Source organism: Tasmannia lanceolata, unplaced genomic scaffold, assembly GCF_043159265.1.
Source record: "Tasmannia lanceolata isolate RefF3 unplaced genomic scaffold, GAP_Taslan_0.1 ptg000048l, whole genome shotgun sequence".
Taxonomy (NCBI): Eukaryota; Viridiplantae; Streptophyta; class Magnoliopsida; order Canellales; family Winteraceae; genus Tasmannia; species Tasmannia lanceolata.
In genome coordinates this window covers 1,794,675-1,820,559 of record NW_027518725.1, presented here as the reverse complement: position 1 = coordinate 1,820,559, position 25,885 = coordinate 1,794,675, and the positions used below count along the sequence as shown (strand labels likewise).

The following is a 25,885-nucleotide window of genomic DNA, read 5'->3' as shown; positions in this document are numbered from 1 at the left end:
AGACATGCATGATTAGCTAGACGTTATCTCGGGGATATTCGTTCCCATTTCACATGATTTTTACCCAAAACTCTTCAAAGTTAATAATAAATGGCATAAGAGACCAGGTGCTCGCACTTGGGCGAATCGGGGGCGCCTAATCCCTTCCCCATTCGTCATCAGGCACGGACCTTTTATATCTCTGGTTATCTGTTGCGACAGAGCACAGCATGGGATCCAGGGCCTACTTCCTTGGATGGCGACTCTTTCTTTGTTTAAGGTGCGTCTCGAATCCGGGCTGGTCCCCGAATCGAGAGGTATCTAACTTCACATCGCCGCTCATGCTGTGAGGGGCACTCTTTCGAGAGTTCCTCGGCGGAGCTCTCCTTCACGTGGATGATCCCGAGACTCGCATGGGGGCCCGTCCCCCCGGCCTCTCACGGATCGGGGTCCACACCCTCAAACTCGGGACCGGGGTTGCCCACACTAGATCGGTCGAAGTTTAGTTCTAAAATACCATGGGCTAGCGGAGTCCATTTTTGAGAAATTGTAGACTGATTTCTCGATGAGTTGCAAATCTCCCTCCAACCATGCCATAAATCATATGCTGATACAAACCTAAAACTTTCTAGAATTTTTACCCATGATATCGTAAGCGCAATCACCTTATTGAAAAGGTACTGGGCCTCTTTAGAGTATCCCTTGAAAATTCTAACATTACGTTCTTTCCATAGCACGCAAATTGTGGCTAAGAAGGATACATACCAGAGTGTTTTTCCTTTGCTCCTCCAAGGCACCAAAACCCAACTTTCCAAGAGCTCTAGGAATGTGGCCGGGAACAACCAATCTATCCCAAACCTAGATAGCAATCTGCCCCAAATCTCACTAGCCATCTTGCAATGGATTAATAGTAAACCGACTCCACACACATAGCACAGTAATCAGTAAACCATTTATTCCTTTCTCTGAGAAAGTCAATAGTCTGTATCCTTTTAAGACTTGCAACCCATCTGGCAGTGCTTTGAAGTTCCATACTTTGGCTACTTTGGAAGCAACGGGGCAAGGTAGAAGGTTGTGGTAGAATGATTTGACCTAGAAATCTCCTCTGAGTTCCAGACCCAAATTCTTTTATCTTTCCCATCTATTTTAATTTAACAACTCTCCAATGTCTGCAAAAGCCTTCCCATCAGTTCAAGCTCCCTATCGAAAAAGTTTCTCCTAAAGGAAGGGGACCATAACACTATGTTCTGAGGTCAAGTGAAACACTCTTTAACCATTACCTCCTTATCTGCCAATGTATACAACAACGGAACGACATCATTGAGGGGAGTATCTGTGCACTATTCATCCCACCAGATTCGGATCCTGTCCCATTATACACTCTGAATTTTACCCCTTGCATGAATTTAGCTTTGAAGCATAAAAAATCCCTCCATACCGTTTTCCCTTTTTTCCTGAATTTATCATCCTTCTCTGTGGACCCCGATCCGAGAGAGAGGCGGCGGGACGGAGCCCCACACGCCAAGTCTCAGGATCATCCACGTGAATGGAGAGCTCTACCAAGGAACTCTCGAAAGAATGTGCCCCTCACAACATGAGTAGCGATACAAAAAGTGAGATACCTCTCGATTCGGGGACTAGCCCAGATTCGAGGCGTACCTTAAACAAAGAAGAGTCGCCATCCAAGGAAGTAGGCCAAGGATCCCATACTATGCTCTGTTGCAACGGATAACCAGAGATATAAAAAGAAAGTTCGTGCCTGGTTACGAATTTGGAAGGTCCGAAGAGCACCTCGTCCGCCCAAGTGCAAACACCCGGTCTCTTATGCCATTTATTATTGATTTTGAAGAGTTTTGGGCAAAAGTCATATGAAATGGGAACCAATATCTCCGAGAAGACGTCTATCTAATCATGCATGTCTCGGAGGAATAATAAGCACACACAAAATGGATGAAAGTAGTGTCACCTAAAATAACTAGGTTATGAGTGTCATACCTATTTGATGTCTGAGTTCTAGTGTGCAAACACATGCATGCTACAGCTAAAGGTATATGATCTGTACATGAAAGTAAGAAAACACAGCAAAAACACAAACACAAATCGACTCTATATATGACTGGACAAGATGAATCCTAAAACTCTAATGCGACTTGACTCGGACCAAGATGGTCGTCCATCCCGGCTGCTCTACGTATCCCGGCCTCGGGAAGAATCGGAGTCAACGTAGTTCGATGACCTATTCTAACTACGATGCCTAACCATCTAGAACCGCTATCCTAGACTCGACTGATTTTTAAAGCTTTTTGCACGATCGCTTAAGTTCAGGTGAATTGTAATTTTTAGGACTCTCTATATGCCCTAACTAATGCAAGTTGATTAGCCTTAAGCTAATGCAGGTGGGCCCTACATCCTATGTATAACTAGGCCGTGCATCCTAAAGAAAATCATGGGCTGACTATATGCTTCCTAGTCTAGCGATCGGTTCAACTAAATGTCTAACCGACCGACTCGAGGCCTCCTAACTCTAGGGACACTCACACGACAGGACACACCATATCAAACAAGTCAGGACAGACTCCTAACTCTAAAACACCTTGAATAGCTAAGACAGACTCCTAACTCAAGGGAAAGATCTTTTTGAAAAGGTTTTGAAGAATTTTTGTATTTTTGGAAAGTTTGAAATGTTTATTTTTTTATAGGTTTGGCTGGACTTGGGATATGAATCCCAAGCTACACTATGTACCCTGTAGAGAGGGATCAAGCCAACATAGTTCGGAAACAGATTTTCCTAACTACACTCCTAATGACTCAAGACTTTTGAGATTTTTGATTTTTCAAATGTTTTTGATGTTTTTATTATTTTTGACTCAAGAGGACAAATTCCTATCATCATAAGAGTATGACAGACTCCTGATATCCCGCAAAGGTTGGACAGCATCCTATGCTTTGCGGGGGAATGAACAGAATAACAACTCTGCAAGGGTTGGACAGCATCCTATACCTTGCAGGAGTGAATAGAAAAAACACATGATTTGATGAGAGGTTGGATAGAATCCTAACCCCTATGATGATAGGACAGACTCCTGAAAGAATGACTGACTCTCTAGCTAAGGACAGACTCCTATGCTAATGGAAAAGACTTTTTGGCTAAGGATAGACTCCTATGCGAAATGATTGACTTTTAGCGCACAACCCTAAGAGGGGAGTGCTAATGAGACTAGGTTAGTCTCCTAAAACAAAATGGAGATAAAGAAGGGTGCTAGTGAGACTGGGCAAGTCTCCTAGAAGAGAAAATACTATGACCAAAGAGACAAAGCCTGTCTCCAGAAGGTTTGACTTTTCTACTGAGACATAGCTTGTCTCTCTAAAGAAAATGAAAGCTAATTAATTTTAATCGTCACTTAAAACCCTTCTTCCTTTAATCACATAAAACCAACGAAATTACAACCAACTATACTTGTTACATTCAAAAGGAAACAGTAGTTGAACCTGCTATTTAAACACTGATGAAATTACAACATGGTTATCTAATAAAGGGAAATAATCAAGTCCTGCTTGACATATTCTGTACCATTCAAATAAAAGAAATCACACCCCAATCTATCCATCCTAGCTAGGGACAGATACAAGCTAATATACCTTTTGAACAGTATCTTCATCAAAATCTCAAGAGGACAATCATACATCCAAGGGATTCAATAATGACAAAATTAAACATCAAAGACCTAAACTACCCTGAATTATGACAGCAAACCCTAAAATAGCTTATAGTTAACATGATAAAAGTGGCAAGGCGATAAGACTCATGATAAAACCCTCTGACAAATTTAATGTAATTTGATGACATAATAAAGATCATGCTATGAGCTACCCGTGAGCTAATATGAAGAGAAAATCAAGACAAACAGGCATGAGATTTGAGACAAACATTTGTTGACGAGTCTTAAAAGTTGGATACACTGTAAGTCATTATTGAAACTACCCAGTAGCATGTCTTACCAACTCAAAGCTACAAGACTTCTTTTTCTTCTTGAATCTGCAACTCTGAGCTTGTTGAAAGCTTGCCGGAAAAATGACCGGAAAAAGGCAAGGATCGCCGGAGAAGAGGGGTTAGGGTTCCAGTGAATTAGGGAATTTTCTCTTGTTCTCTCTGATTTCTCTTTTCAACATGATTATTCCAAGATCTGCTTGTAATCTTCAAATTTTTGATATTCGAGGAGTGTAGATGACCGGATCTTAGGGAATCTTCTTATATTTCAGATCGGAGAAGAAGAAGCTCATCGGAGCTCAGATCCGTCGGAAAATGGAGATCTGTTGGAGAAGAGGAGATCGGAGAGGAAGAAGAAGGTGCGATCGGAGGGAAAACATTGGCCGGAATCCGGCAAAGGTGCGATCTGAGAAGAAAAGAAAAGAGTTTGGGTTTTGATATTTGGGGATTTCTCTCTCTTTCGAACGAATTAAAAAAAAAAAATGAATTTCCCTGTTTGTAACGAAAAACGGGTTTTATATAAGAAAATGCCAAATTCGCACCCCCTCTATTACCTTGGACAGTCCCATCTAGGATAATCCACCCCCCTTTTGTGGTTTACACTACGAACACTCTCCCATCTCATTCGCTAGGCAAACACGCTAGGAATTTGACGAAATTTTATAGGGACCTCGGTGGGACTCTAAGCTAGCTTAGAGTGAAGTTTGGGACCCTAAGTGATTAATTTGGTTGGGTTTTACTCAATCATGAAGGGATTAGGATACGGTCAAAATGGGGTGTCTACAGTCTCCCAATGTCCTTTGCATGAGCCATACTTACTTTCAATGACCTTCGCCCACAACTGATTCTCTTCCTCCCCAAACCCCCATAACCACTTGCTTAAGAGAGCTTGATTTGTTTCCTTTATTCTTGTGATACCTAGGCCTCAAGCTTTGATTGGCTTGAAACCTTCTTCCCAGCTTACTAAGGGAATACCTTCCTTGTTGTTTCTCCGACCCCATAAAAACCTTCTCTGCATTTTTTCGATTCTTAGGATGATACTCATTGGACATTTAAATACGGAAAGCTGATAAATAGGGATGTTCGCCAACATTGCCTTTATTAGGGTCAGTCTCCCCACTTTGGAGACTAGGTTTCTTTTCCATGTCTTCAGTCTCTTCTCCACTATCTACAACGGGTTCCCAAGTTTCTTTTCTTGGAGTACCATTTCCGAGTGACAAGCCAAGGTAGGTAGAAGGAGGCAAGTCTACCAGAGACCTTAATACTCCTGCCAAGTCATAAACAATCTCCTTCTGCATATTGATTCCAAAAGCTTTTGATTTATGGAAATTTGTTCTTTGTTCTGTAATCATCTCAGAGCACCTTATGATTGCTTTGAGGTTCATCACTTTGATGAACTCCGGAGTACTGAATAGCAATGTATCATCCGCAAACTGTATATGGGTAATCTCTAATCGCCTTTCCCCAATCTCAAAGCCCTTGATTAGACCTTCTTCTCGCCATTTAATTAATAGTCTGCTCAAAGTTTCTACTACAATAACAAACAGCAAGGGAGATAGCTCTCAACCCCCCTCTAGAGGACTTGAAGAAGCCTTTTGGAGAACCGTTAATAAGCACTGAAAAGCAAGCCTAAGAAATACATGTTCTAATCCACATTCTCCATTTCAATCCAAAACCCATTCAACTGAGAAGATAGTCAAATCAATCCCATTCCACCCTATCATATGCTTTTTCCATGTCAAGCTTACAAACAATACCTTTTCTTAGCCATTTTCGATTAGAAGTCATTAGGCCAGCCATGCTGTACGGCTGAGAATGTTGGGCCACCAAGAAGCAGCATGTGCATAAGATGAGTGTAGCGGAGATGCGAATGGTTGGATGTGCGGCCACACAAGGTTAGATAGATTTAAAAATGAAGACATTCGTAAAAAGGTGGGGGTGGCACCAATTGAGGAGAAGATGAGAGAGCACCGCTTAAGATGGTTTGGACATATCCAACATAGGCCTTTGGATGCTCCGGTGAGAAGAGGCAACTCGTGCCAAATTGATGGAGTAAAAAGGGGTAGGGGCAGACCGAAAACAATTTGGGTAGAAACAGTGAGGAAAGACTTGATAGCTAGGAGCATAACAGAGAACATGACCTTGGATATGATAGAATGGAAGAAAAAGATCCACGTAGAAGAACCCAACTAGAGGCAGGATTAGAGCTGAGTAGAATCCTTTCACCCTCTTCATGAAATTCTTCTAAAGGATTCATTTAGACGACCCCAACTAGTTTGGGACAAAGGCTTTGTTGAGTTGAGTTGAGATTAGAAGTCAATAGACTCATTAGCAATAAGAGAACAATCCACAAATTGTCTCTGATTGATGAATGCACATTGGTTTGGGGAAATGATCTTGGGCAGCATCATTTTTATTCTCTCTGCCAATATTTTAGCATGCTATCTTGATGTAACCTTGGGACCTCCCTGGTCTCGCTTTTTTTAATGAAATCCTTTTACTATTCAAAAAAAAAAAAAAAACTTTAGCAAATATTTTGTGTAAGCATCCAATCAAACTGATTGGTAAATAGAATTGGAAAAAAGAGAGGAAGAACAAAAAGATGAAGAAAATAAAAACAAAAAGAAGGGAGTCGTAAAAAGGAGTAGAAAAGTGTAAATATAATTGGAAAATAGGAAAGGATTTGGAATGTTAGGTGCAGGTAAATTTCGGAAGGATATTTTAGTCGGAAGGATTGGATTCTAAGTTAAATTAAGGTTGGTTTCACTGGTTGGTGGAGACGTTATGCTACCTGAAGGTTTAACCCTCAACACTGAAATCTGTAGATTAATTCCCTTGGGCTCTTTGACTAGTAGCTTGCTGATTGGTGCGTTACAAATCCAGAATTCACTTTCCATTGCTGGAGCGTGAGGGATTCCTTCTCTCGCCTTGTTATGTATGGATATTCTAGCTAGGTCTTTCTAAGGGTATCAGAAGTTCGATGTGTTGCATTAAAGGGGGCAATATCCTTTAATCCTCCAGAATTGTAAGATGAGGTGTTCTCTCTATAGTTGGCTGGTAGTAAGTGGTGGTTTTTTCACAAAAGGTGTGCACATTCTGCTATATTAATATTAATGAAATATGTCAATTTAAAAAAAGAACTGATTGGTCTACAATCAGTTACTTTCGAAGCGCCCTTTCCTTTTGGCACCAACGTGATGAATGTCGCCCCAGTCCCCCTACGTAACTCCATCCCTTGGTGAAATTCTTTGAAGAACTTCAGTATGTCCTCTTTCAAATATCCCCAACACTCCCGAAAGAAAGCAATACAAAACCCATCTAAAACCTATCTGGACCAGAAGCTTTATCTTTTTCCAAGGAAAATACCGCTTTCTCTATTTCTTCTTCTAGGAATCGACACTCTAATGAGCGATTGTCTAAATCAGACAATCTTTTAAATGACACTCCCTCAGGAACGGGCCGCACAAGCCTATTAGAAGAATACAATCCCTGATAAAACTTGACAATTTCTTTAGTGATAGACTGCTTGTTATCAGTAATATCATCATTCACTTTCAAAGCTTCTATCCGGTTACCCCATAAAAAAGATCCTCATCCTGCACGCCATCAGGAAGATCCTCATCCGCGACCAGTTGTGCGTCAAAATCCCAATTGTTCCAAACAAACACGACGATGGAGCTTTGATGAAGAACACGATCAGATTAATTTGAAAATGGAGCTTCCTCAGCACTTGATGACCAATCGCAAGACGAAGAGAAGAAAGAGAGCTAGAAGGAAAAGAAAAAGAAGATGGAAGAATTTTGAACGCTTTTGCGCAAATCTTTCACCAACGAGCCAACGCTTAATTTTCAACCTTGAGGACAAGGTTGATTCCAAGAGGGGTGGAATGATACGTGACTAGATAGATGGGTCCCACTTAGAGTTGAATAAATTAGGATTTAACAATATCTAAATTGGCTTTTAATATTAATGTGGCTGCTAGTAATATTTTTAGTACTTATTTATATTTAGTAGGATATGGAGATTTGATATAACTCTTAGTATATTGGCTACACTTAGAATAGAAAGCTATTATTTAATTAGGAAGTAGATTTGGGTACGATTCTTATTAAGTAGGAAAGTTGAATAGGATCTATGGCTTATAAATAAATTGTAATCTTCTATTTCATCAATGCAGAAAGCATCTTAAAAATTGCGTCTTTTGAACAAAGGAGGATTGATCCTTCCCTCGAAGTGGATCAAGAGGCTGATCTTCCCTCTAAGAAGATCAATCATGTTACGAACCGTTCGGGTTCGTGACATTTTTCTTCTTTGGAAAAGAGGGTCTCAGTCTACAAGTAGTTCTTGGCATGATTGTAGCTGTGATGGGCATGATCTAGTATGGAAATGCCTCATCTAAGCCTGGTGGTAAGGAACGCCGAAGCTATTCAATTCCAAGTGACAGATCTCAAAAGCATGGCGGATCTAGTGAGCTCGATGAGAAGGTCTAGAGACACAGACCCATATCGTTCAGGACTCAAAGCTCTTGTTCTAATTCATCTTTTCAAGGATTCAATGGTGCGGCATTGGAGGGTAGCTTATTCCAGTAATCTCTGAACATCAATTTTAAGACTCAATTTGTTCTGGGAAATGATATCAACACAACAATTTTTGATAGTTTCACTGACTCATCTTGTCTTTTATTAGTTAAAGAGTTGTCAAAGGTCATTATAGTTCTCCAGAAGCTCTAACAAGCCAATTAATAAAGGAAAAAACAAGCTGGGTTTGTGCAATTATTAAAATATGGTTGTGTTGATATCATTTCCCTTTGTTTTTCTTCTTTTGTTTTGATTTTTTTTTAAATCTTGGTTTTAATTGGAATGCTGTTTTGTGCCAGATGCAGGTTCTTCCCCTGGAAAATCCTTTTGCTTCATGTTCATTTATAGAAATTTATTTCCTTCCACATTTATAAAGCAAATTACTTGCAGTATCTTGTAATTCTTTTTCTCAATTTTGATTTCCCCAACTCTCTTATGTAATCTCGAGACCGAGATGTACCTAAAAATAACTCAGAGTCGCCATCCATGGATATGCCATGGAACCCTAAAATCAAATCCTCTGTGCAATGGATAACCAGAAATATATATGGGTTCGTGCCTGGTTACGAATGGAGAAGGCTTGAAGAGCACCCCCAATTCGTCCGAGTGCAAGCACTTGGTCTCTTATGCCATTTTCATTAACTCCAAAGAAGTTTGGGTAAAAATCATGTGAAATGAGAACAATCCTCGGGAGTCGTCTACCTAAGCATGCATTTCCTGAGGATAAAGATAACAAGCACACATAAAATAAAATGAAAGATGTGTCACCTAAGCATAGCTAGGTTATGAGTGACATGCCTAATGGGTGTCTAAGTTTTGATGTGCAAACACATGCAAGCTATAGCTAAAGGTATAGGATCAGTACAAAAAGTAAGAAAACACATCAAAAAAATACAATAACTACACAACAAACCCTAAGACTCTAAATGATTAGCCCGAGTCTTCGGATGGTCTGATATTCATCCAAAGAAGCCTACGTATCCCCGCCTCCGCAAGAATCAGAGCAACGTAGTTGTTCGCGCCTATTTTAAGCTATGATGCCTAAGACACCTAGACCTCTATCCTAGACTCGATCTAAAAGACCGGACTAGTTATTAAATCTTCTTGTGCGATTATTTAAATTCCAGTAGATTGTGAATTTTAGGACACCCTATATGCCCTAACTAAATGCAAGTTAACCCTAAGCTAATGCAGGTGGTTCCTACAACCTATGTGTAACTAGGCTGTGCTTCCTAAGGAAAACAAAGGGCGGACTAGCGCATCCTATTCTAGTCATCAGTCGGCGATGTGGATCGCCAGCTGACCGAACAGAGGCGTTCTTATAACTCTAGGACAGACCCCTAACTCTAAAACAAGAACACAACAAACAAATAATCAAACACCCTATCAAAAGAAACTCCTAACTCTAAAACTCTCTATCTAGGAGAAACTCCTAACTCTAGAGGAAGATCTTTTGAAAATAAGGTTTTAAAGGTTTTTGAAAGATTTTTAAAGTTTATTTACAAGGTTTGACTGGACTTGGGATAAAGATCCCAAGCTGCACTACGTACCTCGTGAGAGAGGATCAAGCCAACGTAGTTTGAAACGAACTCTCCTAATTGTTTTTTCTAAAACACTCAACACTTTAAATTTTTTTAGGTTATTCCCTACATATGGCAATAAAGTCAAAAGAGTAGCTTGAAACAAAATTATTTTCACAACTTAATGATGCCTCTAACAGAGTTGAATTTCAAGCAGACCACCCAACAAAATTCAGCTCCACTTCCAAGGGTACAAAGTATGATTCCTAAGGTTTAAACTTCCCCATGGCCCTTCTCTGGATATAAATTCTGAGATTTACTCACTCAACCTTGCATTTTGGGTATAAGCAAGCAGCACAAACAGAACTTGTGTAGCTATTATAAAATTCAAATGCCCACCATATCCAAATCATTTGCTAATTCTGACCTAGAGCTATAGCATGCTATCATATTCTCACAAATACAGACCATATAAAGGACATGGGCTCTAACAAAAATTTCTTAAACTAAGAACGGTCACAAGTATTAGTTTACTGAAATAATGCATGCTCTTTTTTTTTGAAATTATATCCAGCTATCACAACTAAAATCCCATAGCTTAAATGAACGAGGGAATGCACTTCTCTAACCCAGATGTGTACAGCAGACCCTGTTTCCATATTGAAATCAACAAATAGTATGTGTCTTATCATATCCTTCATACATTTACAAGACCACATTAACTTCCCTAAAGAAAAAAAAAACTCAAAATACATGTATTTACAAAGCTCCTTGTTTCAATATATATATATATATATATATATATATATATATATATATATATATATATATATATATATATATAGAGAGAGAGAGAGAGAGAGAGAGAGAGAGAGAGAGAGAGAGAGAGAGAGAAACGGTTCCCACATTGTTTGGGTGATCCAAGCCATCCATTTTAAAGGCCCTCACATAGATAGGGTGTCTACAAAAAATCAGATCCATAGGATCATCCCAACCCTACGATTTGTGGAGGTAAAATGGATGTCTTTAAACCTTCACAAATTAGTCCATTTTTTGCCTCCACAATTCGAATGGTTAGGATGATCCTATGGATCTGATTTTTTATGGACACCCTATCTATGTGAGGGCCTTAAAAATGAATGGTTTGGATCACCCAAATAATGTGGCCTCCACTGTATTTTAAGCTAGTGTGTAGAGAACTTATCTACACATATGTGTAGGAACCGTTTTCTCATATATATATATATATATATATATATATATATATATATATATATAGAGAGAGAGAGAGAGAGAGAGAGAGAGAGAGAGAGAGAGAACGGTTCCTACACATATGTGTAGAGAGTTCTCTACACACTAGCTTAAAATACAGTGGGGGCCCACATTGTTTGGGTGATCCAAGCCATCCATTTTAAAGGCCCTCACATAGATAGGGTGTCTACAAAATATCAGATCCATAGGATCATCCCAACCCTACGATTTGTGGAGGTAAAATGGATGTCTTTAAACCTTCACAAATTAGTCCAATTTTTGCCTCCACAGTTCGAATGGTTAGGATGATCCTATGGATCTGATTTTTTGTGGACACCCTATCTATGTGAGGGCCTTAAAAATGAATGGTTTGGATCACCTAAATAATGTGGCCCCCACTTTATTTTAAGCTAGTGTGTAGATAACTTATCTACACATTTGTGTAGGAACCGTTTTCTCATATATATATATATATATATATATATATATATATATTTCAACTAATATGAGTATTTCATGCCAAAACTAATATGCTATAAATGATTGAAAAATCATTTAAGCCCAAGAGTTACAGGGACACAAGAAAGAAATGAAATATTTATTCCACTCTTTATCATAAATTCAATATTCATACATTCTCTATCTTTAAATATTAAATTTTACAAATAGGATGGTATCATGAGATGAAATATATTGGACCAAATTATTACAATGTGCAAAAACTGGAGCTACACTGTGGGTTGAATTGTGGTAAGACAGGGGTTGAACTGTATCATATAACATATGGACTAGATTCTAAATGAATGAGCTGAATATATATATGAACATGATCTCCCTACATACTCACACACACAGATGCACTCCCACACACGTACACCAACACATAATATCCTCACACATATATACGCGACCACACACATACATCAACATATACACTCATCCCCTCATATATACACTCACACACAGTCACATAGATATACATGCATTCACCTATACATAATTGCATATGCATCCTCACACTTACTGATATCCACACACAAAAATACACATTGACTGACACATACACACACATGCGTATCTTCACAGACATATTTACACGGACATGTACATATACAAACACATATAGGCATACCCATATATAGATGTTCTGTAGAGAAAAGAATAATATGAGTTAAAATCTCACCACATAATTTCCCTTTTTAACATTCTGCCAATAATCATGAAACCAAAGAGACTAATTCCAACAGTAAAGAAGCTTAATACTGCTTCCCAATTCCCATTGAGACATTGGACCATAAAGTTTGAAAATTCAAATAGGGGTCGTAAATGAGAATAAGGGGATCAAATTTAGATGAATAATTTTAAGCTTCTGCACTATCAACTTCACACACCAATGGCCATGAAAGAGATGATCCCTGGGTTACGTACCCAAAGAACATGAAAAGAAGTGACTACCATATGTATTGCTCCATTTCCACACTAAGACAGAGTTTGTCTCATGTCTCCCTCATTAGCACAATTACCAAAAACTAAGAACATTGATCCATCAACTCAAAGGTATAATCATTCACTGACTTGGAGAATATTCTATGAAAGCACATTATAACATCTTACCTGCTTAAACTTCTTGTGATAAAAACATTTACATGATCAAACTAGCTCTTCTTATAACACAAGATAATTCAGGCCAGGCATCTCAGAAAATATATCATGTCATATGCAATTCCCACAAAAGCAGTGTTATCATCAAATTTAAACAAATGAAAGTAAAAATACAAGCCAAACAAGCAGAATTTAAAATAATTAGAAGTCTGTGTGAAATTGTAACCAAAACATGAACCAAACAAGCAAATTTTAGTATCCTAACAGGTTAATAGCAAACATCCATACCGTACAAGTAAATACTAGCACCATTTAGATGGAAATGACTGAACTGTGAACATCAGACATCATAACTCTCGTGCATCAAAACTAAGCTCACTTTCATTATTCAAATCCTAGAATCTCATAGAATCAGACATACTGGGCTTGAGAGTAACATTAGAGAGTAGAATCAGAGATTGAATAAGCAAAACATCTTGATCAATCAAATCAAACAAATAGTTGAGAACAGGATAATCTCAAACTTGTTAAGGTTTCGTAAATCTCTCTAAAAAAACAAACAGAGAATCTAAAAGGAAAACATCATAGTGATCTAGAATCTTCAGATTTTCTCAAATTTAATACAAGCAGACTCTGGATCTCGAAATTCAATTATACGAATATAATTTCAAATGATAACTCATAAATGTTAACAACAAATTCAAATGATTAATATAAGTGAAATACCTGAAGTGAAGATCAAACGGATTTGTTAAAAAAAATTGCTATGATGATCTACGCCAAAGACCAAATCAATCTTCAAGAGAATGCGCGAGATCTCTCCGAAAAGATATAATTCCGCAAAACGATACAAGTATTGAAACAGAGATAACACAAGACTCAAGTTCTCTCTTCACAGATTTGAGATTTTTGTAACTTGAATTAGGGCTTTAGAAAGATAGATCTAGGGTTTTTATGGCAGATCTACAGTTTAGAAGAGAAGCTAGGGTTAGGGATTTTCGGATCTAGAGTTTGGAAGATCGGAGATGGTGATTAAATTAGCAGCTAACAGTGAAAATGATGGAGAAAATATCCAGATCTGATCGAAAAAGAAGAAATACAGAGCTTTAGAGGTTCTTAGATCTAGAATCAAGGTATAAGAAACTTGGATCTATGGCTTAAAGGTAGCTAAGAAGAAGAATAAGATAGATTAGGGAAGAAAATGAGGCCGGCAGGAGCTTTTACCGGTGCTAGGCTGGAGAAGATCAATGGAATGGGTTAGGGTTTTAAATATCCCTCTCGCTCTCTCTTCCTATCTGCGAAAATGAGATTCCCCTCTCTTTTTGATTTTCTTGATTTTTTATATTAAAATGAAGCCACCGATATTGGCACTACCATACTGATGGGTGCACAAATTTTGATGGGCTCGCGAATCAAGCGCGGCCCAGACGGGATTATGCACCCCCCTTACTTCGGACATCCCCTATTGCTGATAATTCACCACCCTTATACATTCATACTACACCTCCTTCCTGGTTAGTCCTATTTGCCATTTCTTGGCGGATTTTGATGAACTTTGGCAGGGGCCTCGGCAAGACCCTAACCTAGCTTATGATGGGATTTGGGGTTCTAACTCACTGCTTGGATGGGATTTTGTGCAAACAACGTGAACTTGGGTCCGGTCAAAATGGGGTGTCTACACTGATGTGGGTGGATTCAATGAAGCCTTCCTAGCTGCTTTCATATGCAATCTGATTGCATTGTTGGTGCAATTTGTATGTAAAGTCTGATAGCACAGAGGGTGGTTTTCTTATTGGGTTTGTGGAGTAAAATTCTTGTCTAATTCTATGAATTATCTGTTCAATGTTATTTTTTGGATATTGGATTGTTGGTGTGATATGTATGTAAACTTGCTGTCTAAATTGCATAACCAAACTAGCACAAGGGGTGGTTTTTTTTATTTATTGGGTTTTGTGCAATTTGTGTGTAAACTTGTCTACCAAACTAGGACATGTTTGGGTTTTCTTATTGGGTTTTGTGCAATTTGTGTGTAAACTTGTCAAAATTGCATAGCAAAACTAGCACAAGTGGTAGTTTCTCTTACTGTGCTTTGTGCAATTTTTGTGTAAAATTGTAGTCTAAATTGCATACCCAAATTGCATACCCAAATAACACAGAGGGTTGGGTTTGTGGAGTAAATTTTTTTATCTATCCCATAGAAAATGACCAAAACACTCCTATCTTAGAGAAAATTACTTCCCTAGTTTACAATAAAATGGAACCCAACCGAATAACCAAAGTAGGTGGAAATATCATTTTCCATAATTTTCTTGTATGACGAAATTTACAATTCTATAAATTTTTAATGGGAGTGATAAACCGACCCCCATATATCTTAAATTGACCTCCTATGTTTAAGAGGAGAGAGAAAGACACGTGGGGTCGATTTAAGATATATGGGGGTCGATTCATCACTGCCCAAATTTTAATTGTCCATCAATATCGAGCGTTGCAAAAAGTTGGCTTTGATAAAACCTTAAAAAAAACAAAAACAAAACTTACAATGGGTATTTTTTCTTCTCAATACATCTACCAATGACAAATTACAATTGCTCCTCTGTGTTTAAAAAAAAAAAAAAAACATTACAAAGGTATTGCAGTAATAGGCCTACTCGGTCTTGTATACCAGAGTTCGCATATTGATTTGTTGTTGCACCACCAGCACTGAAACCATACCGTCCATGAAATCTGGGGAGGCGAGAAAGTCACCGGTCACCCCAAGCTCCGGACACTCGCTCCAATCGGAGAACACTTCGAGTACCAATTTTGATTCTTGTTTCCGTCCGGTCATCACAAGATCATAGCCGCCCCCCATGGAGCGTAGCAAACTAACCATCTCTTCTCCATCTCGCACCACATTCTCTCTGTAAATCATGCCATAATTTCTAGCACTCTTTACCCTGAATTCCCCCACCGAGTAGTTGTCGGCTTGCCAACCCCTCTTAGGGTCCTCCACCTCCTCCTCCATAAGGAACCTCACCACGGTGAGGCTCACTTCTGGGTGTTGGGCCATTCGAGAGGCATAGGCAAGTGCCTCCCGATCATCGGGCCCACCCAAGAATATAATGGCAATTTTATACGAGAATTGCCCTGGGCCGGCCCAGAAAGGCACCCGGCTGAGCCTACCACGGTCCACGAGGATCCCAACCGAACAAGGGGCCTTATCGAGGATATTAGGGTTCACGGTTTGTAAGGCAAGGTTCGTGGCATCCATTTGGCCGTTGATCGTGAGTTGCTTGTGGAAGGGGGTGATTATGAGGGACACCTTCCTATCCAATGCAAGCTTGCATATATCTTCATGCATGGTTTTGTAAGGGGAAACAAGTGTGAAGGGTTGAATGCAAATGTTGCCACCCTTGTGTTGTTCATAACTTAGAAAGGCATTCACAATTGGGTATTTTTCAGTTGGGTAAGACGGTCTCCTTTCTGAGGTGTGAGCTATGAACATGGGGGCGGCGCGGCCCACGAGCTCTACGAGTTGGGTGACATACACACAGATGGGGTTTTCTTTCGTGGAGTTCGAGGCTTCGAGTACTCTGATGATGGTTGGGACGTTTCCTTCATCATGGATGCATGTTAGTATGCCAAGTTCCGCATGGGGCTTCAAGTGTTCGATCGTTCTCCGATTGTATGCCATGAATCTTCTTGGATTCCTCATGAGGATGCTCACTAGAAGTGACGAAATTCCGGTCACCATCACCGTCGAAAACATTAGAGTTGAAAAAACTTGTTCATCTATAAGCTGAAATGTTACCACCAGATCTTTAAGTCGGGATTTTATTGCAAAAACAACAAACTTCAATAAAAACTAGTATGTTGGTCCCATGCTATGCATGATGTGTAAAGTGATAGGCCCCGCACCATCAAAACATGATGTGTAAAGTGATAGGGCCCATCCTAATGCATATGTTTGGATAGTGATAGTGTGGGCTCCGCCCTACCCACAGGTTTGGGTAGTGATCGTGGGCCTTACGCCCACCAAAACTTGAGGTGTAAAATGGCAAAACATATATAAAAAAAAAGTTTAAGGTCTTGAATTCTTGTGTCATACTAGAGATAATGTTAATTTGATTGTTTGTTTGTGAACCAATCCCAAATTTCTTTATAAAATTTTGGCTTAAAATCCGATTTTTAGAGAAAAATGAATTGACTTACGGGTACGAATTTTAGAAACCAGACTTGACCCGCCGATTCAGCCACAAGTGACTAGAAGGGACAGTTCTGGCAGCCCGCTAAAACCATTTTGAGGCCCTGCATGTTTTGGATTTTTTAAAATTGATTTTGTAGTCCAATAATTACTTCTGGACTCAAAATCAATTCTAAACATCCAAAACAAATAGGGCCTTAATGTTTAGGATCTGAGCTCCTTCTAAGTTCCTTGATGCACAGTGTCGAAGGTTGATGCACATGACCTTCACTCGCACTGTCACCCTCTTGAGCCTGGGCTTTTCAAAGTATAAAACTTGGCGGAATTTCTTAGGACTTTTACCAGCAAAGGCATTGTTCGATTTATTACATGTTTCCATTGTTCGATTGGGTTAGTTTTGAAGAACCCAATTAGTCTCATCTCATTTATAAACTCAACAAGGCTGTCTAAAGTTTGCACTAAGTACCATTTTCTTAGTTTAATAATTTCACTGGGGCATTAAATGAACTCGATTTCATATGTAGCATGGCTGATCCGTCTATGTTCATCAGACATTGTACTTCTAGCACCATCATACTTCTCAATTATACATATTAAATGGTTCGTATAGGTCCATGGTTGACACCTTTTGGTCACAATTTTCTCTAAAGGATTTAGGTAACCTCCACTATTTACTTGCCAATGAATTTCAGTTCTCCAATGGTCAACAGATTAATTCTTAACCAAACAAAATGTACATGGAGCTCAAGGACCTGTACAACATGTGTCATGGTTTCTGTGTATTGGACTGTTTCTCCCTCATGGTTCTATATAATATTGGGTTCTCTCAATTGTAAGTCCTAAGTCTTAATGGGTGTGTTCGGATGAACACTCAAATTGCAATTTGGTGGTTTCAAATGAATTAATCCTTGTCAACAAGAAAAATAAGAATTAGAAAAAAGGAGAATCTCTCTCTCTCTCTCTCTCTCTCTCACACACACACACACACACACACACACATCTAAATTGGTAGGTTTGGATCGGCCATAGTTGCCAGAGTGGAAAGCGAGTTCAAGAAGCGATGCGTGAAGAGAAAATATGGGAAGCGAAAAATCTGAATAAAGTAAGGAGAAAATATATGGGAAGCATCATAGAAAGTCAACATGAAGCATGTAATATGCCTCATCAGAAGCAAACCAAGACGTACATAGAAAGATTAGGATTGTAATAGGTTGGGGACTAAGAGTTAATATAGGTAATGATTAGACTTTGTGACTAATTAGAATTACAATTTGTAGGAATTTACAATTTCACATGTTTTATTCATTTATTCATGTATATTTATTGTTAAGTTTTTTTTTAAAAAGATCCACATAGTTTTCATTTGAAACTTAAGATGATTTTCAAGTTTTATATGCGGTCTCCTTTTTTTTAAATACGCTCCTTCAGCATTTTCAAAAGTTGCAAAAGTTGAAAATATTCTTTTAGGAAGAAAAAAGCAACCTAAACGTGAAGTGTACTCTTAATTAAGAGGAAACAAGTTAAGAAGTATGCGTGCCCTAAATTTAGGAAGGGAGAAAGCTTCATAAGCGAATTCCCAAGGAAGCAAGCTTCTTATCTAACTAGGAGGTTTCCGGTAACTACGGGATGAAATTTGGCCGCATCCAAATCCATCAATCCTTGCCAAAAAGAGAAGCAAGAATCTCTCTCTCTCTCTCTCTCTCTCTCTCTCTCTCTCTCTCTCTCATACGAGTGCCTTTTGCAATCAATTTGGGTGTTCATCTAAATGCACCCATCGTTGCCAACAAGAACAAAGAGAAAATGAAAAGGGTAAGAGGTGTCTTGCCTTGTCACGCATCCAATGATAATATGTGATCATCTCCACTAAGTCTTTGAAGTTCATGATCAGCCCAAGCGATATCGATTCATTCCAAGATTATCATCTGCATGATCCCCCACTTCGTCCAAGAAGCCATTGTGAACAAATCAATCTTCAAACCAGATTTACCATAGCAGAATGGTAGAAAGAGGTTGTTATTAAGAATCTCCACATTTTTCACAAGCGTCGCTCCTAAAGGTGGACCATCCGGTACTGCCATGCCCATAAACAAAGGTCCATCAGCGGTAGTTGCACCGAACATGTCGCTAAGGAACGCCATAACCATGACCAATAATAGGATGGATCCAATATAGACCTTATCCACTGGTTTACCCTTTGGTGTTTTTCAGACTATCCATCTCATCACCGGCTGAACGACAGAGACAATGAAGATTATTAGTAGAGCAATTGAAATTAAGTACCACATAAACTTGATATTTTGCACCGGAGTATCCTATAGGCCTTCAAAGAATATGAAGGACACCCATGGCACAATATCGGTAACTAAGGCCGACGACAAGGCGAGTCGGCCTAGATCCGAATTGAGGAGATTGAGTTCGGCGAGGATGGGATTGACAACAGGAAAATTTGTTATGGATAGTGATACAGCTAAGGATGCAAAGAATTGCTTGCGGGTGATGTTGCTCAGTGCAAATTTGCCGAAGAAGAAAGCCGAAAATTCAATTGATATTAGAGTAAGAAACAACCCAGAGATATCTATAACAAATGCCATTCTTCCTGTTTGTTTTATCATACCCATGTCTTGCTTTACTCCATTGAGGAAAAGGTAATAAATGCTTCTGATGGAAGCAACTGTTTGCATCAAGTAATTTCCTCGTCGTGAGAAAACCATGGTGGAGAACGTTTTGTTGCGTCCTAGAAAAGATGGGCCAATGATTATAGCACCCTGGAAGTACAAATAGGAAAAGAATGACAAGGAAAATTAAGATGAATACTTAACTCAACTCAACAAAGCCTTTGTCCCAAACTAGTTGGGGTCGGCAAAATGAATATTAGAGGAAAATGCACAATAGGCAAGTATTGGACATAATTTAGGAAAGTGTATAAGAGGCAACCATTGGACGTAATTGGCATATACAAGCGGGGTGTACGGCCAACCCAAAAAGAGGGGCAGCATGTGATGGAGAGTGTTGATGTATTGTTAGTACTCATTGAACCTAATTCTAGGAATCTCCTGTCTCATAGGTTGGGTGTCCATTACTAATGATTAACGCCATTGCCTTCCACCCTATTCCTACCTTTTGACTTCAAAATTTCTAACACTAATACATGATTAAATAAAAAGAGGGGCCACAGGTGAGGGGTACTATTGATGTATGAATGATTAAATAACACCATCTTTGATAGCATAACTCTTCTATATGCCAATTACTTCCAATGCTTGCCTCTTACAAACTGTCCTAAATCACGTCCAATACTTGCCTCTTGTACACTTTTCTCTAATGAGAAAGAAGAAAATGAGGAAGATGAAGAATCTTACAAGGATTTCGCAAACGACTGCGGGTTGTCTGAGTGGCTTGAGAAGGAATCGAAGGGAACAGGTGATGATGAACATGATAGAGACTTGTAAACAAAAGAGAGGGACGGAGTGATAAAAAAGATTATCACCATAATAAATGCCAACTGAATAAAATGTAGTCCTGGGATAACATTGAAGTGATAATGTCATGTTGTTTTGGAGATTGAAGACGGAGTTGGCTCCGTGGGACTTCATTGCAATCACCATTGTTAGCAACTTGATTGCCTTGCCCCTCCCTCTCTCTCTCTCCCTCTCTCTCTCTCACACACACACACATACACACACTATTTAATGGGAGTAGTTGGAAGAAACCCAAATTGCAATTTGGCAATTTCAGCATCCAAAAACATCAATCCTTGTCAATAAGAAAATGAGAATTGAAATCACGCTCTCATTTATATGGACTCTTAATGGGTGCTTTTGGATGGACACCGAAATTACTATATCGATTTGGGTGTTCATCCAAATGCATCCTTAGTTGCCAACAAGACCAAATTAAGGGAAAATGAAAAAGGGTAGAGATGTCTTGCCTGGTCACGAAGCCAATGATCATATGTGATGATCTCCACTACGCCTCTGAAGTTCATAATCAGCCCAAGAGATAGCGATTGTTTCCAAGGAATCCTGTAACAACGGCAAGCCAACACAGTCCCCACCAACTTCCCAATGTATCCACTCAAGATGATCAATTGCATGATCCCCCAGTTCTTCCATGAAGCAATCTTAAACAAATTAACCCTCAAACCAGCTTTAGTGAGAAATAATGATAGAAAGAGACTGTTATTGAGAGTCTCGGCATTTTTTACAAGCGTTGCTCCTAGAGGTGGCCCATCTGGCACTGCCATGCCCATAAACAACGGGCCATCGGCTAGAGTTGCACCGAGCATGTTGCTAAAAAACGCCATTACCATGGCTAGCAAGAGGATGGGTCCAATATAGACCTTGTCCACAAGTTTTCCCTTGGGTGTTTGTTTTACGATCCACCGCATCACGGGCCGAATAACAAAGATTATGAAGCATATTAGTAGAATAATGGAACTGAAGTACCACATGGACTTTCTATGTCCTATCCCACCTTCTTGACTATTGCCTTGATAGAAAATGAAGGCAGTCCATGCTATGAAATCGGTAATTATGGACGCAGATAAGGCAAGTCGACCGACCTCTGAATTGAGGAGATTGAGCTCGGCGAGAATGGGGTGGGTAACAGGAAAATTTGTTATGGATAGTGAAATAGCTAAGGTTGCAAAGAATGACTTGTGGGTGTTCTTCATTACAGGTTTGCCGAGGGAGAAAGATGAAAACCCAACTGATACCAAAGTAAGTAACAAGCCAGAGATAGCTATAACAAATGACCTTCTTCCTGTTTGTTTTATCATACTCATGTCTTGCTTTACTCCACTGAGGAAAAGGTAATAGATGAACCCAATTGAAGCAACTGTTTGCAACATGTAATTTCCTCGGCGCGGAAATACCATGGTGGAAAACCTTTCGTTGCGTCCTAGAACAGATGGGCCAACGATTATAGCACCCTGAAAGTAAAAAATTTTTTTTCGTCGGGAAGAGATAAACAATGAATAAGGAAAATTAAGAGGAAGAAGATTCAACACGCTCCTCCACCACCCCACCCCACCCCCCCCCCCCCACACACACACACACACAGACACAGTGCGGGGGGGGGGGGGGGGGGGGGGGGGGGGGGGGGCGGGGGCATACGCATGAAATTTTAATATCAAGGAGTTTTTGGTTTTGAACCCATGACTTGCCGAGTTGCCATGAGGCAATCTAGCTCTGATACCATGTGAAACAACCAAGTACTCCATAAGGTTAAGCTATTAGAGTTGGTGTTATTTATTAATTTATACTTCAAAAGAAAATGAGGAAGATAGAAGCTTACGAGGATCTCGGAAACAATTCTGGGTTGTCTAAGTGGCTTGAGGAGGAACTGAACGATGAGGGTAATGATGAAAATGGTGAAGACTTGTAAACAAAAGAGAGGGACGGAGTGATTCAAAGGATTATCACCATAATGAATGCCAACTGAATTGACTGAAGTCTTGCGAAAACACTCAGCTTGGTAAAGTACTGATATGTTGCTTTGGAAATGGAGGAATGTGTACGCTCCCCGTGATGCCATTGAAACTCCCATGGTTGCAGCCTTGATTGCTTTGCCTCTCCCCCTACAAGAAGGGGAATGAGAAGAGAAGAAAAGAAACGAAGATGGATCGAGTTTCTTATGCAAGCCTTTTGGGAAGCTTGATGTTTGCCATGGTATGTACTAGACCAGATATTTCTTATTTTGATGTTCTAAGTCGGTTTACGGCGAATCCAGGTAATGCTCACGGAGGAAGAGAGGGAGCGGGAGGCCTAGAGAGAGAGAGAAAGAGAAAGATGAATGGAGGAGAGGGAGATCTAGAGAGAGAGAGAGAGAGAGATGAATGGAGGAGAGGAGGTATGGTGGTGAGGATTTTGACCATTGACTTCTGACCGGTTTGAAGGGTTAGGTTTGTGTTTGTTGCTCAAAAACATCGAGTGGTCACCCGGTATCATAGTTTTTGTAATGAAAACACTATTTTTTCTTTCAAAACACCACTTGTAGCAATTGAGCTGATAAATTCACCCCCTTGTTTTTACGTTGGCCACCCCTTGAAGTTGGTTTCCTTTCCCTCTCTAATTGCCCCGCCGGTGATCTATTATGAGTTTCCGCCATGATTTTAAATTTCGACTGCAATCCGAAATTTCGGATTTCGGTGGAGACCGACACCGAAACCACGGTCATTTATTTCGGCCGAAATTTCAGTTTTTCCCAAATTTGACACAAATAATCTGTTTTTTTAAATATTAATTTAATATTTCACCGAAATTACCGAAATTTAATAATGAATAAAGTATTGTTTTTTTTTGTACCAGATTTCGACCGAAATTTTAAATTTCAAAATTTCAAGGTCCGAAACCGGTACCGAAACCGAAATTTTAAACCTTGGTTTCTGCCCGCAATGAGAGAGAGCGAGAGAGGGGTGAGGTGAATTTTGACCGTCGATTAAACCGTTGACGAGTCAAACTTGGCATTTGAGTTTAAATTGGTTTCTTTCTTTCAATAGTAAAATGTCTTTTAAAAACGTTTTCTTTCTTTCCTAACGCTGTTCGTAAAAACTAAAAAACGTTTTCAATAGTCAAACTTGGCATTTGAGTTTAAATTCGTTTCTATCTAGGGGTGTAAACGAGCCGAGCCGCTCGTTAAGCTCAAAAGCTCGGCTCAGGCTCGGCTCGGTCAAGCTCGGCCAGGCTAAGTTCACACCCCTAAGCTTCCCTGGACAGCCCTATCTAGTGTAATTTGACTACTTTTTTTACACTATGGGGGGTGGCCCAAGTAACAAATGGGGTTCCAAAAATGAAGTGACATATTTTGCCTCCCCTTTCACTCCCTGGACAACTCTTTTAGTGTATATATATTAATATATAATATATATTTAAATATATTAAATTCTTAACGAGCCGAGCCGAGCCTGGCCTAAATCGGGCTCGGCTCGTTAAGCTTATCGGGCTCGCTTGGCGAGTCGGCTCGGCTCGGCTCGTTAAGGATTCGAGCCGAGCTCGAGCGAGCTTCCGAGCCCGAGCCAAAATTGACACCCTTATTTCTATCTTTCAATAGTAAAACGTCTTTAAAAAACGTTTTCTTTCTTTCCTAACCCTGTCCGTAAAAACTAAAAAGGGGGTCTTGAGAAAGGCTTTTGAGTTGAAAGGCATTTCAAACTTCTTTCACCTTTTCTCATGTTTGCTTGTTTCATAACAGCCACTTTTCTAGGCCCACATTTGCCACGTAAACATTCTCTTAATCTAAACCACCACAGCAAATCCGAACCTTCCATCTCGTTTGGGGTTCTTCCAAGAAAATCTAAGCCGTTGATGTTCTCCATGGGATGATACTAACCCCCGATCCGTGGAGGTTTTTATACTGTGCTGTCCATTTTACAAGTTAGCGGGTTCAACCTGGAAAACCAGTTTCGGAATTCTGAGAAATAACTCGGAATTCTGACGCTTATCAAAATCTCGAAATATGAGGAATCCTACGGATATTAGAAGAAAGAGATCTATCTGTTAAAAATACTTTCAAAAATATTTAAAAATATTTTGGACCAATTATTATCAAATTAAGGTCCGTTGTAACTGCATGAATTACTAAGCAAGTGCCAATGATGTCTAACTTTTTGGTGTGTTCTCTAAGGATTGACCCAAGATACTTATCATGTTTTAGGACCCTAATAGAGTATGTTTAACCTTGTTAAGTGCTCCTTGGTCATCTCGTAGTTCCTAAGCTAAGGATTGGACTTTTACATTCTAAGACTTGACAAACATTCAATTTCTTCAATCTCTTCAAGTCTTCATTGTCACCATGGACCATCTCTTCTATTCTTTTGCCTTCACAAGGTCTTCATGAAATTCTCCAAGACTTCATCTTCCTTTGGCTTCAAATGATCTTCTCCATTTGGTTCATGCCATGATCCATGCATTTCTTTGACTTTTGTGTTTGATTGCTTAAATTTCCAATACATGCACTTGTGGAACCAGATCCGGGACGGGCGTGGAAGGACGTGCCCCGCGCGAGTCTCTCTAGATCGTCCACGTGAAGGAGAGCCCCACCAAGGAACTCTCGAAAGAGTGCCCCTCACAGCATGAGCGGCGATGTAAAGTGAGATACCTCTCGATTCGGGGACTAGCCCAGATTCGAGGCGTACCTTAAACAAAGAAGAGTCGCCATCCAAGGAAGTGGGCCCTGGATCCCATGCTGTGCTCTGTTGCAACGGATAACCAGAGATATAAAATAGGGTTCGTGCCTGATGACGAATGGGGAAGGGATTAGGCGCCCCCAATTCGCCCAAGTGCTAGCACCTGGTCTCTTATGCCATTTATTATTAATTTTGAAGAGTTTTGGGCGAAAATCATGCGAAATGGGAACGAATATCTCCGAGATTACGTCTAGCTAATCATGCATGTCTCGGAGATGAATAAGAAGCACACACAAAAGAAATGAAAGATATGTCGCCTAAGAATAGCTAGGTTATGAGTGCCATGCCTAATTGGTGTCTAAGTTCTGGTGGACAAGCACATGCATGTTACAGCTAAAGGTATAGGATCTGTACATAAAAATAAGAAAACACAGCATAACACACAACACGACACGACTCGACACACGACCCGACACGACAAACCCTAGACTCTAATGCAATACTTGACTCGGACCAGGATGGCCATTCATCCTAGCTGCACTACGTATCCCGGCCTCGGGAAGAATCAGAGCCAACGTAGTTCGATGTCCTATGCTAAACCACAATGCCTAAACCTCTAGGACCGCTATCCTAGACTCGATCAACTAGACTCGACTA

General features: G+C 39.8%; 2 protein-coding genes across 2 annotated transcripts in view; one reads left to right on the top strand and one right to left on the bottom strand.

The window, feature by feature from the left end:
• The window catches only part of LOC143864283 (UDP-rhamnose/UDP-galactose transporter 5-like), a 94,467-nt gene that overhangs the window by 38,183 nt on the left and 30,399 nt on the right, over positions 1-25,885 (top strand). The window lies entirely within an intron of this gene.
• Positions 20,960-22,828, bottom strand: LOC143864423 (cation/H(+) antiporter 15-like). Its single transcript, XM_077375362.1, has 2 exons — positions 22,399-22,828; positions 20,960-22,033 (listed from the first exon to the last, which is right to left on the bottom strand). The coding sequence occupies exons 1-2, from the start codon at positions 22,648-22,650 to the stop codon at positions 20,960-20,962; spliced, it is 1,326 nt and encodes a 441-aa protein (XP_077231477.1). The 5' UTR covers positions 22,651-22,828.

Bases quoted from the DNA above. Each gene is read 5' to 3' on its own strand.
- LOC143864423 (XM_077375362.1), bottom strand. From the start codon at position 22,650: ATGGGAGTTTCAATGGCATCACGGGGAGCGTACACATTCCTCCATTTC. The intron at 22,034-22,398 runs GTAAGCTTCTAT...TTTTACTTTCAG, and splicing joins GAATTGTTTCCGAGATCCTC to GGTGCTATAATCGTTGGCCC.